The following is a 13892-nucleotide window of genomic DNA, read 5'->3' on the forward strand; positions in this document are numbered from 1 at the left end:
CCACTATACTAAAATGTTTAACCCCTAACCCGCCACCGCTGCAACCTAAATAAAGTTATTAACCCCTATCCCGCCGCTCCCCGACACCGCCGCAACCTAAATAAAGTTATTAACCCCTATCCCGCCGCTCCCCAACACCGCCGCAACCTAAATAAACGTATTAACCCCTAAACATCTGGCCTCCCACATCACCACCACTAACGAAACCCATTAACCCCTAAACCGTCAGCCCCCACATCGCCAAAACCTAAATGAAGCTATTAACCTCTAAACCTAACAACCCCTTAACTTTAAATTAAAAATACAACATCCCTATCTTAATATAAATTAAAACTTACCTGTAGAATTAAAAGAAACTAATTTTAACGTACCCAAACTATTATATTAAAATTAAATGAAACTACCAATTAAATAAAATAAATGACATATTAAAAAAACCTAACCCTACTAAAATTATTTAAATCTACAATTCAACATTATTACAATGTCCTAAAGTACAAAAAAACAAATACTAAATTACTAAAAATAACAAACCAAATGATCAAAAAAAAAAAAATACACCTAATCTAATAGCCCTATCAAAATAAAAAAGCCCCCCAAAATAAAAAAAACTATAGCCTACAATAAACTACCAATGGCCTTTAAAAGGGCCTTTTGTGGGGCATTGCCTGTAAAAAAAAATACAAACACCCCCCAACAGTAAAACCCACTATCCAACCAACCCCCCAAATAAAAACCCTAGCTCTAAAAAAAGCTAAGCTACCCATTGCCCTGAAAATGTCATTTGTATGGGCATTGCCCTTAAAAGGGCATTTAGCTCTTTACATTGCCCAGACCCTAATCTAAAAATAAAACCCACCCAAAAAACCCTTAAAAAACCTAGCACTAACCCCTGATGATCCACTTACAGTTCTTGAAGTCCTGATTGAAGGATCCATCCAGCCGGCGAAGTCATCATTCATGGGGCAAGAAGTCTTCATCCAGGTAGCATCTTCTATCTTCATCCAGCCGGCGAAGTCCTCATCCAGGCGGAAAGAAGTCTTCATCCAGACGGCATCTTCTATCTTCATCCATCCGGCGCGGAGCGGGTCCATCCTGAAGACTTCCTGCACGGAGCATTCTCTTCATACGGTCTCCGCCGTACACTGGAACTTCAATGCAAGTGACGCCATCAAAGATGGCGTTCCTTGCATTCCTATTGGCTGAAAGATTTCAATCAGCCAACAGGAATTTGAGCTGCTAAAATCATATTGGCTGTTCAAATAAGCCAATAGGATTTGATCAGCTCTCATTCTATTGGCTGTTCCAATCAGCCAATAGGAGTTGAGCTCTCATACTATTGGCTGTTGGGGGGCTGTTTGTATTTGTTTTTACAGGTAAAAGAGCTGATATCTTTGGGGTAATACCCCACAAAAGGTCCTTTTAAGGGCCATTGGTAGTTTATTGTAGGCTAGGGTTTTTTTTATTGGGGGGGGGTTATTTTGATAGGGCTATTAGATTAGGTGTAAAAAAAATATTTTGTTTGTTTTTGTACTTTAGGACTTTGTAATAATGTTTAATTTTAGATTTAAATAATTTTAGTATGGTTAGGTTTTTTAATATGTCATTTATTTTATTAAATTGGTAGTTTAATGTAATTTTAGTATAATAGTTAGGGTAGGTAGGTTAATTAATAGTTTAAAATTCGTTTCTTTTAATTCTACAGGTAAGTTTTAATTTATTTGAAGATAGGGATGTTGTAATTTTAATTTAAAGTTATGGTGTTGTTAGGTTTAGGGGTTAATAGCTTCATTTAGTTTTTTGCGATGTGGGGGCTGACGGTTTAGGGATTAATAGGTTTAGTTAGTGGTGGTGATGTGGGAGGCCAGAGATTTAGGGGTTAATACATTTATTTAGGTTGCAGCGGGGTCGGGGAGCGGCGGAATAGGGGTTAATAACATTATGTAGGTGGCGGCGATGTCGGGGGAGGCGGATTAGGGGTGTTTAGACTCGGGGTTTATGTTAGGGTGTTAGGTGTAAACATAACATTTTTTCTACCATAGAAATCAATGGGGTATGCTTCATTCTCTTGCAGCATCGAACATAAGCTTTCGGTGCTTTCAGACTCCTATTGATTTCTATGGCATCCGCGGCCTCAAGGGTGGCGGTTTAAAGCGTACCTGTTAAAAGTTTGATAAATGGGAAAAAGTGTCAAATAGAGCCGAAGGTGTATTCGGAACATCTGTAATGACGTAAGCATCCATCTGCGTCGGATTGAGACCGGCGGATCGTATGTTATGTCACAAATTTCCACATTTGCCGGTCTTGAGGCTTTGATAACTTGGTCGGATCAATCGCGCAACAATTACGATGTGGAATTCCGGCGTATTTGCGGTTGACTCTTTGATAGATAGGCCCCATAAGCTAAAATTAACCCTACAAGCTACCTTGTGGGCATAATACAAGTGTGGTGCGCAGTGGTATTTAGCGGCCTTCTAATTACCAAAAAACAATGCCAAAGCCATATATGTCTGCTATTTCTGAACACAGGGGATCCCAGAGAAGCATTTACAACATATGTGCCATAATTGCACAAGCTGTTTGTAAATAATTTCAGTGAGAAACCTAAAGTTTGTGAAAAAGTTAACGATTTTTTTATTTGATCGCATTTGGCGGTGAAATGGTGGCATGAAATATACCAAAATGGGCTTAGATCAATACTTTGGGTTGTCTACTAAAAAAATATATATACATGTCAAGGGATATTCAGGTATTCCTGACAGATATCAGGGTTCCAATGTAACTAGCGCTAATTTTGAAAACAAAATGGTTTGGAAATAGCAAAGTACAACTTGTACTTATTGCCCTATACCTTGCAAAAAAAGCAAAGAACCTATAAACATTGGGTATTTCTAAACTTAGGACAAAATTTTGAAACTATTTAGCATGGGTGTTTTTTGGTGGTTGTAGATGTGTAACAGATTTTGGGGTCAAAGTTAGAAAGTGTGTTTTTTCAATTTTTCCATTATATTTTATATTTTTTATAGTAAATTATATGATATGATAAAAATATTGGTATCTTTAGAAAGTCCATTTAATGTCGAGAAAAACTGTATATAATATGTGTGGGTACAGTAAATGAGTAAGAGGAAAATTACAGCGAAACACAAACACCGCAGAAATGTAAAAACAGTTTAGGGGTTAATACTTTATTTTAGTAGTTAGGATGCGGGGATGGCGGATTAGGGGTTAATAGGTAATTTATGGGTGTTAGTGTACTTTGTAACATATTTTTAATGTATTTTGTGAAACTTTTTTGTTTTGCAGAACACATAACTACAGGATTTTGAGTGCGGAATGGATCGTTGCGGTATAAGCCATAACGATCTCGGTAAAACCATACCGCATGACTTGTAATATCAAGTAGCTGACCATTCCACACGCAAAGGCCATTTTTTAAGCGGTAAAGCCATAACGCACAACTTGTAATCTTGGGCATTGATAATTGGGTAAGAAACCTCAGAAAAATGCTTTAATAGTTGTTATTGCTTAGATCGTAATGTCCTCTAATCCTTTTGTTGCATTGTTCCTAACCCTGTCTAGTCTTTTTTTTTCTTGTATCTTTGTGTAGGGCTGTGGAATCTGTTGGTGTATTAAAAATAATAATAAAAAAAACACAACACATACACACACACACACACATATATATAGAGTTATTTTGATATTCTGTCTCTTTCACATCAGATTACACTGTCACTGAGATTCCCACACTGAATCTTCACCTAACCATGGAACACAGTGGGCTATTTCTGTTTGCATACTACATGTATGGTTATCACTGCTCACACTTAAAGGAACATGAACATTGCTCTAATTTGTTAGAGAATTGTATTATTGTGCTATTTCATGCATATAAATAATTGTTTAACAGCCACAAAAATGTGTGTAATGAATTTTCAGAGAAAAAAAAAAAAATATGATCATATGATATTGACATTTATCTCACTGTAATTACCTTGTGGCCTCCAGTCAAACAATCAAGTTCTATCTCAGAACACCCTGTTCCAAAGATATAATATGGGGCTGGATGACCTTCACTTTTCTCCCAGTCAATGTAAGTATCATATCCTCTGCGTCACAAAAATGACAAGACGACATGATTGTAATGAGAATCAGATAACATTTAATGCGTGACTTTTAGTATATCTAACTGAGAAACATTTCCTATTACATTTTTAATTTTCACATTGCCACCTTAAAACTCATCAAATAATAATCTGCTTTAACATGCTTGTTCATTTTCACATCTATTATTGTGTGATCAGATGGATACTCACTTGTAAAATCCAGTGGCCGAAAGACTAATTCTTTCTGAAAAAGCTCCTAGAACCTGTGTAATATAAATTATACGTCAGTGAATACAAAACATAAACTGATAGACTGAATTTTTGTAGTAGAGCCTTCAAGGCCAAAATCTCTCTCTCTTTCTCTTTTCTCTTTCTCTCTCTCTTCCTCTCTCTCTCTCTCTCTCTCTTCCTCACTCTCTTCCCCTCTCTCTCTCTTTCTTTCTCTCTCTCTCTCTCTCTCTCTCTCTCTCTCTCTCTCTCTCTCTCTCTCTCTCTCTCTCTCTCTCTCTCTCTCTCTCTCTCTCTCTCTCTCATTGATATCATAATAAAACACTCACTGATTCATTCAACAGCAATAAATTAACAATAGCTACATGCCCCTTATGTATTTCTCACAATATTCAATTTTACAAATTCCCCATTGCAAAAGTTAAAATAGACCCTTTTTATCTTTTTATAGGGTCCAGCAAACAAGGAAGCCATGTTTTAGGCTTAACCCCCCCCCCCCAAGATAGAGAATACATTTTCAAACAACTTGTTAATTTGCTAATATTATCTAATTTTCTTCATTTTCTTTGTATCCTTTGGTGAAAAGCATACCTAGATAGGATCTGGGCTCTAGTTGCTGATTTGTGGGTGCATAAATATACCTCTTATCATTGGCTTACCAATGTGTTCAGCTAGCTCCCAGTAATGCATTGCTGCTACTTGAATAAAGGCTACAGAGAGAATGACGCAAAATTGATAGTAGTAGTAAAATGTGTGCTAACTGTTACGCTTGAGTGATATTGGCCTCTAGTTATCAATGTCTGTCGGATCTGATCCGACAGTGCGGATCAGGTCCGACAGACATCGCTGAATACGGTGAGCAATACGCTCAACGTATTCAGCATTGCACCAGCAGCTCACAAGAGCTGCTGGTGCAACGCCGCCCCCTGAAGACTCACGGCCAGCAGGGGGTGTCAATCAACCCGATCGTGCTCAATCGGGTTGATTTCCGGAGATGTCTGTCCGCCTGCTCAGAGCAGGCGGACAGGTTATGGAGCAGCGGTCTTTGTGACCGCTGCTTCATAACTGCTGTTTCTGGCGAGTCTGAAGACTCGCCAGAAACACGGCCATTAAGCTCCATAAGGAGCTTGTTAAATAGAGACCATTGGGTTTTTTACAAGCTGAAAGTGAACGCTATAAATGTTTCAGTCACTTTAGTCAGGTTAGCATGACTGAAACACTTGTGTAAAGGATAGTGCGTTAAAACAAACGCATAAAACATAACATAAATACATTTAAATAAAACCAGTTACACTCATTTAACACTATATGATAAAAATGATTCATATAAATATTAAAACTTATAAGGTGGTATATTACAGTGTTTGACTGCAAAGGGCTATATTGTTTATATACATACATATACTACATGTCTAAATATGTATCAGTATGTATGTATACACATATATATATATGTGTGTGTGTGTATACATATGTATTTAAGAATGTATATGTTTTACTGTATATTTACTGTACATATTTAACATTCCAATGTTCTTCACTTACAGGATAATGTAATATTTATTGTAAATACATATTTATATATATTATACCTATACCTATCTATCTATTCCTATAGATATATAGGTTTAGATATCTATCTTACATAAACTTTATCAGATATATAAAAATATATATTTAATAATAAAAATAAAATGTATCTGAAGAACATAGGTTCGGGATTTAGGTCTAATTTGGTGTCGGGTTAGCGCACATGAAGAATAACTAATCTTACATCGAGCTATTGCAATGTTAATTTTTTTTAAAAAAATATTTATTTATAGCCAACAAAGTGATCATGATACAAAATCCATGCCTCACAGGGCCACACAGAATGTATACAGTCAGATCATGTTTACATTCACATTTAAACAGAAAATAAACCGCTGTACATTTAGTATTTTTACATCACCTTGCTGGAATTTTACATTATATCTCAAAAATAACAAAACTAATAGAAATAATTATAGGTAAGTAACCTTTTACAAAAACTGTGATTTATTTGAATAGGCGAGAGAGGAGAAAAAAAAAAAGGAGAAAACTCTCTCCTACCTCCCTACTGTGCCATCTCTCACTTCCCCTCCTCCATCCCCTTTGCCCCCCCTTCGTGTTTTAATACCAGACTTCACGTATTATTAAGCTTTCAAAGTAAACAGACCGATGGAATTGTTTAGTAAGTATGTATTGTATCGATATAGGGTAGGTCTAGATAATGTTCAGCCATTTACTGAAAAAAACAGTGTATTTGTCGATTATGTAAATTCAATATGTTATGTTGTTCATCTGTGATTTAATTGCCTCAATAAACTGCCCAAAAAGTGGAGGTTTACAATTTTCTTTCAATTTTTTTAAGATCACATTTCGAATAATCATATTAGCAGTTTTAATCAGGTTACAGCTCTACACATTAGAGGTCTGGTATAGAAAGAAAATAAATTTTGTTCTATAACAAAATGATCCGTTGTATTTTTATTTAACCAAAAATGTACTTTCTGCCATAGCTGTCTTATTTTTGGAGAATACCAAAAGCAATGAAGTAGGTCTGCTGCAGGAGAGTGACATTTATAACAATAATCTTGACGGTCTTGTGTCCATCTCGCTAATCTTTTCAGTGTAATATACGTGTTGTTAAGAAGCTTTAAATGGGATTCCTTCCAAGAGGAAGAAAGGAGAGCACCACATATCCACTTGATACCCAACCTAATTGTATCAGGGTCCACATCTTCAAAATTCTTAATCCAATATAAAGATATCTACTCCAAATTTAGATGATCTTGTTTTGCCAACAAAGTTTTATATAATAACGAGATTGAATGATTCCTGTGCCTGTACAGATTAATGTAGTCACCTAATTTACCAAATTGTTCCAACCACTGTCCCAACTGCATCTTCTTATGAATATAATGTCGCAGTTGAAGATATGCATAGAAACTCTTATTAGGCAGATTGTATTCAGTGGCAATACTCTGAAAAGTTCTCATACCAAGCTCCCCGTCCAGAATTTTTACTACCATAGTTAAACCATTATTAGCCCACCTATTAAATACCTCGGACTGAAACCCAGGCTGGAATTCCGGATGACCTCTAATTGGTAAAAAAGCATATATGTGAAAATGAATCTTTAATAATAAGCAAAGTTGCTGCCAAGATTTAACCACATTGTAAATACTGGGCATTATTTTAATATTTCCAGGAAGTTGTGTATGTGGGCAATGTAGAATAGCTTTAAGTGAAAAAGGCTGTATTAGCTTTTCCTCCATCTTTATATTGGTTAAATAGTTAGCTGAAAGGAGCCAGTCCACTCCATGCCGTGCAAGTATAGAAATGCTATATGACCTGATATCCGGAAATGCAAGGCTTAATTCTTTAAGCTGAGAAAGTCTGACTATAGAGAGCATGTGTCTATTCTTTTTCCAAAGAAATTTAGCACATTCCCCGTTAAAAATCGTAATATCCTTATCTAGAATAAATAGGGGTAAATTGTTCATATCGTATAGTAGTTGAGGGAAGAAAATGGATTTAATAATCATTATTTTAGCTGTTAATGACAGAGGGAAAAGACTCCAACAACGCAATTTGGGAATTATATATGAAAAAAACAGTGAGTAGTTAAGTTTATACCACATATTGGGATCTCTATGTAAATTAAAAATCTTTCTACTTCTCCAAAATTGTGTTGTGTGAAGCTATCCTTATTTTTATGTACCCATATATTTCTGATTTTTCTGCGTTTACCTTATACCCTTAGATTGAACTAAAAAGATTACAAATCTTAAGGACTATTGAAATGTTTTTTTTAGTATTTTTGAAGTAAATTAATAAATCGTCTGCATTAAATGAGAGCATACATAATTGACGCCCCAAACTAATTCCATGCAAATCTTGCCTAAGGTACACTGCCAGCAGCTCTATGGCAACATTAAAGAGGAGAGGGGAAAAAGAGCAGCTTTGCCTGGTCCCTTTTTTTAATTTAAAAAAAGATGTTTGACTCCCATTAACCAGAATAGAAGATAGAGGAAAGTTGTATATGGCCTTAAATGTTATCAAATTTCCAGAGAAGCCAAAGTTGGACAGGGAGTTATAAAGATGTTCCCATACTATTGAGTCAAAAGCTTTCTCAGTGTCAATTAAAACCATAGCAAAATCTTGTTTAAGTGATACTTTATTCTTATGCAGCTTATTCCAAAAATAAATTCCTGTAATGGGATTCTAAGTCTATTGGCAATGATAAAGGTAAGTAATTTGTAATCTGTGTTCAGTAAAGAATTTGTTCTAAATGACCCAAGATCTAACAGGTTTTTATCTTTTTTTTCAATGAGAGTAATAATTGACACTGAGAATAATCGTGAAATTGGGGCTTTTTTGATATAATACTCATTAAATAAACAAGTATAAGGGTATTAGCAATCTCACCTTTAAGTATCCTATAAAATTCGGCAGGAAGTTGGTCCGGGCAATGGGCTTTGCCAAGCTTACATCATCTATAGCTTCCAGAACTTCCTCTAATATGATAGGAGTATTTATTAGCTCTACTTGCTCCAATGAAACTTTGGGACAGATAATCTTATTCCAAAAGAGCGTGTTATTATCTGGATCAATTTTTTTTGATGTATAAATATTCTGATAATAATTATAAAAACCCTTTTTATGTCAGTGAGCTCTGTATACTTTTTATCACCTACAATATTATTTCCAATAGTATTATTATTTTTCCTGGCCTCATCAAGTCTGGCTAAATATTTTGCAGATGTACCATAACGCCCTGAATACAATGCATTCATTCTGATCTCTTTGTTGGTCATTTTAGAGTTCAGAAAAAAATATCTGTCTAGCTATCTTGTATTTGTCCCAATACTTTTTAATTGGTGTATTTACAGGTGAAACTCGAAAAATGAGAATATTGTGCAAAAGTTAATTTATTTCACTAATGCAACTTAAAAGGTGAAACTAATATATGAGATAGACTCATTACATGCAAAGCAAGATAGTGCAAGCCATGATTTGTCATAATTGTGATGATTATGGCTTACAGCTCATGAAAACCCCAAATCCGCAATCTCAGAAAATTTAAATATTACATGCAATCAATAAAACAAGGATTGTACATAGAACAATATCGGACCTCTGAAAAGTACAAGCATGCATACTGTATGTCACTGCCTTAATGTGGCGTGGCATGGAAGCTATCAGCCTGTGGCACTGCTGAGGTGTTATGGAAGACCAGGATGCTTCAAAAGCGGCCTTCAGCTCTTCTGCATTGTTCGGCCTCATGTCTCTCATCTTTCTCTTGGCAATGCCCCATAGATTCTCTATGGGGTTTAGGTCAGGCGAGTTTGCTGGCCAATCAAGCACAGTAATCCCACGGTCATTGAACCAGGTTTTGGTGCTCTTGGCAGTGTGGGCAGGTGCCAAGTCCTACTGGAAAATGAAGTCAGCATCCCCATAGAGCTCATCTGAAGAAGGAAGCATGAAGTGCTCCAAAATCTCCTGGTAGACGGCTGCGTTGACCCTGGACTTAATGAAGCACAGTGGACCGACACCAGCAGATGACATGGCTTTCCAAATCAACACAGACTGTGGAAACTTCACACTGGACTTCAAACATCTTGCAGTGTGTGCCTCTCCATTCTTCCTCCATACTCTGGGTCCTTGGTTTCCAAATGAGATGCAAAATTTGCTCTCATCAGAAAAAAGAGGACTTTGGACCACTGAGCAACAGACCAGGTCTGTTTTTCTTTAGCCCAGGTAAGACCCTTCTGACGTTGTTTGTTGTTCAGGAGTGGCTTGACAAGAGGAATACGACATTTGAAGCCCATGTCCAGGATCCGTCTGTGTGTGGTGGCTCTTGAGGCACTGACTCCAGCCTCAGTCCACTCCTTGTGAAAGTCCCCAACACTTTTGAATTGCCTTTTCCTGACAATCCTTTTCAGGCTGCAGTCATCCCTGCTGCTTGTGCACCTTTTTCTTTCACATAACTTTCTATTAATGGGCTTTGATACAGCACTTTGTGAACATCCAACTTCTTTTGCAATTACCTTTTGAGGCTTTCTCTCCTTATGGAGGGTGTCAATGATGGTTTTGCACAACTGTCAGGTCAGCAGTCTTTCCTATGATTGTGATTCCTACTAAACCAGAATGAGAGACCATTTAAAGGCTCTGGAATCCTTTGCAGGTGTTATGGCTTAATTAGCTGATTAGAGTGGGACATTTTGAGCGTAGAATATTGCACCTTTTCACAATATTCTAATTTTCTGAGATTGTGGATTTGGGGTTTTCATGAGCTGTAAGCCATAATCATCACAATTATGACAGATCACGGCTTGAACTATCTTGCTTGGCGTGTAATAAGTCTATCTCATATATTAGTTTCACCTTTTAAGTTGCATTAATGAAATAAATTAACTTTTGCACGATATTCTAATTTTTCGAGTTTCACCTGTATATATTTTCTTTAGGCATTCATAACTGTGTTTGCCAATTGAAGTTCCCATGCTCTAAACTTCTTTTTAGCTATTATCATATAGGATTTGATCTCGCCTCTAAAATATGCTTTTGCAGCTTCCCAAAAGATTTCCGGTTTATCTACATATAAATAATTATCTTCACTATATTCCTGCCACTTATGTCGCAACCAGTTTTGGAATGGTATATTATTGATTAAGTGTTTAGGGAAATATAAATTGCTTATTGCTTCGGTCGGTACAGGTCTAGGCTCAATATCTAAAGAAATTATAGCATGGTCAGTTAGGACATAAGGCCGGTGCTAGGATTTTTGGCCACACAGGCAAGGATACATTTTGCCGCCCCCCCCCCCCAATTACATACCATCCCATTGCTAGTTAAAGGGATATGAAACCCAAATTTTTCTATCATGGTTCAGATAGACCATGATATTTTAAGCAACATTCTAATGAACTGCTATTATCAATTTTCTTTGTTCTCTTGGTATCTGTATTTGAAAAGTGGAATGTAAGCTTAGGAGCCAGCCCAATTTAGGTTCAGCACCTGGGTAGAGCTTGCTGATTGGTGGCTAAATTCAAATCAAACACTGGTAGTGCTGAATAGCAAATCAGACAGTGATCGTGCTGCATAGCAAATCACACAGTGATACTACATCTATATCTACACATCTATAATATAAACACTGAAATGATATTCAACCCTGGTCTAAATGAAATCACAATAAGTGCTTGATATAGTAAAATTAAATAATACAGGAATTCTAATCCGCCATCTACATATATATATATATATTCATTTACATATAGGTACATGTATATATATATATGCATACACACACAATATATATATATATATATATATATATAGCCAGAAAACCATATGATTCCCTCAAAACATCTCTGAGTCAGACAGTCATATATGTTCTCAATCCATTCCATAAACACATCATGATAGCCCTGCTCACTGAGCTATATGCTGCCTATTTGCTCTCATGGGAATAATAACAAGTAGTAGACAGGTAAGGTAATCAATTCAACTCAGCTCTTGTACCTGCTTACCCCCAAAATAAGTAACGCTAATGGTGCTTACCATCTCCAGTTGCGAGCGGCCCTGCTGCTGAGTAATAGCTATAATAAGCGTGATGTGCTCCTCTGCGCTGTGTGATGAAGGTTCCGACAAGCTGAAACCAATTTTAACTGTCTCTTGTCTGTTAGAGACAGAGTCATGGACACTGAATCTATCTGGAAACCTAAAAAGGTGACCCTTGTCTGAGGAATCAAGGAACTTTTTTGGTAAATTGATCCTCCAACCATGTCTTTGAAGAAACAACACTTGTTAATACATGTGAGATTCTGCAGAATGTAAAGACTGAGCTAGTACCAAGATATCGTCCAAATAAGAAACACCACAATACCTCATTCTATGATTACAGAGAGTAGGGCACCGAGAACATTTGAAAAGATTCTTGGAGCTGTCGCTAGGCCAAATGGAAGAGCGACAAATTGGTAATGCTTGTCTAGAAAAGAGAGTCTCAGAAACTGATAGTGGTCTGGATGAATCGGAACATATGCATCCTGTAAGTCTATCGTGGACACATAATGCCCTTGCTGAACAAAAGGCAGAATAGTCCTTATAGTCACCATTTTGAAAGTTGGCACACTTACAAAATAATTCAAAATTTTCAGATCCAGAACTGGCCCTAGACCCTGCTCCTGAAACGGAACTGGTATGATTACCCCTAAAAGATCCAGGTCTGAAACACCCTTCAGAAAAGCCTGAGCCTTTACTGGATTTGCTGGGATGCATGAGAGAAAAAATCTTCTCACAGGAGGGCTTACTCTGAATCCTATTTGGTACCCTTGAGAGACAATACTCTGAATCCATTGATTTTGGACAGAATCTGCCCAAATGCTTTGGAAGAATCTTAATCTGCCCCCTACCTGAGCTGGAATGAGGGCCACACCTTCATGCAGACTTGGGTGCTGGCTTTGGTTTCTTAAATGGCTTGGATTTACTCCAACTTGAAGAAGGTTTCCAATTGGAACTAGATTCTTTGGGGGAAGCTTCAGATTTACCCTTAGGTCTTTTATCCTGAGGCAAAAAAAACTCCCTCCCCCCAGTGACAGTTGAAATAATTGAATCCAAAGCTCTTCTAGCTAAAATAGCTAAAGACATAGATTTAACATCAATTTTAATGATATAAAAAATGGCATCACAGATAAAATGATTAGCATGTTGAAGCAAGCGAACAATGCTAGACAAATCAGGATCCATTTCCTGTTGCGCTAAACTTTCCAGCCATAGAAATGGCAGGCTTGAGAAGATAGCCAGAATATAAATAAGCTTTCCTTAGATAAGATTCAAGTTTCATATCTAAAGGGTCCTTAAAGGAAGTACTATCTTCCATAGGAATAGTAGTACGTTTGGCAAGAGTAGAAATAGCTCCATCAACTTTGGGGATCTTTTCCCAAAACTCCAATCTAACTGCTACATACATAGGATACTATTTTTTAAACCTTGAATAAGGGATACAAGAAGTACCAGGCCTATTGAATTCCTTAGAAATCATATCAGAAATAGCATCAGGAACTGGAAAAACATGTGGAGTAACCACAGGAGGTTCATAAAATGAATTTAAACGTTTACTAGTTTTAGTATCAGGAGGACTAGTTTCCTCAATATCCAACATAATCAACACCTCTTTTAACAAGGAACGAATATACTCCATTTTAAATAAATAAGTAGATTTGTCAGTGTCAATATCTGAGGTAGGATATTCTGAATCAGATAGATCCTCATTAGAGGAGGATAATTCAGTATGTTGTCATTTGAAATGTCATCAACTTTATGAGAAGTTTTAAAAGAACTTTTATGTTTATTAGAAGGCAGGATAGCAGAGAAAGAGGCCAATTTATCAAGCTCCGTGTGGAGCTTGTAGGTTCTTGTTTCTGGCGAGTCTTCTGGCTTGCCAGAAACAGCAGTTATGAAGCAGCGGTCCAAAGATTGCTGCACCATAATCCTGTCCGCCTGCTCTGAGCAGGAAACGCCACAATTCAA

At 36.8% G+C, this 13892-nt stretch overlaps 1 protein-coding gene across 1 annotated transcript in view; it reads right to left on the minus strand.

The window, feature by feature from the left end:
* LOC128645612 (aldehyde oxidase 1-like) overlaps positions 1 to 13892 on the minus strand; it is a 365796-nt gene that overhangs the window by 40098 nt on the left and 311806 nt on the right. The window contains exons 30-31 of the mRNA XM_053698719.1: positions 4317 to 4369; positions 3995 to 4109 (exon numbers count right to left, since the gene is read on the minus strand). Coding sequence (XP_053554694.1) covers positions 3995 to 4109; positions 4317 to 4369 — 168 coding nt within the window. The remainder of the gene's footprint in view (positions 1 to 3994; positions 4110 to 4316; positions 4370 to 13892) is intronic.

The sequence above is a fragment of the Bombina bombina genome, chromosome 1 (assembly GCF_027579735.1).
Source record: "Bombina bombina isolate aBomBom1 chromosome 1, aBomBom1.pri, whole genome shotgun sequence".
NCBI lineage: Eukaryota > Metazoa > Chordata > Amphibia > Anura > Bombinatoridae > Bombina > Bombina bombina.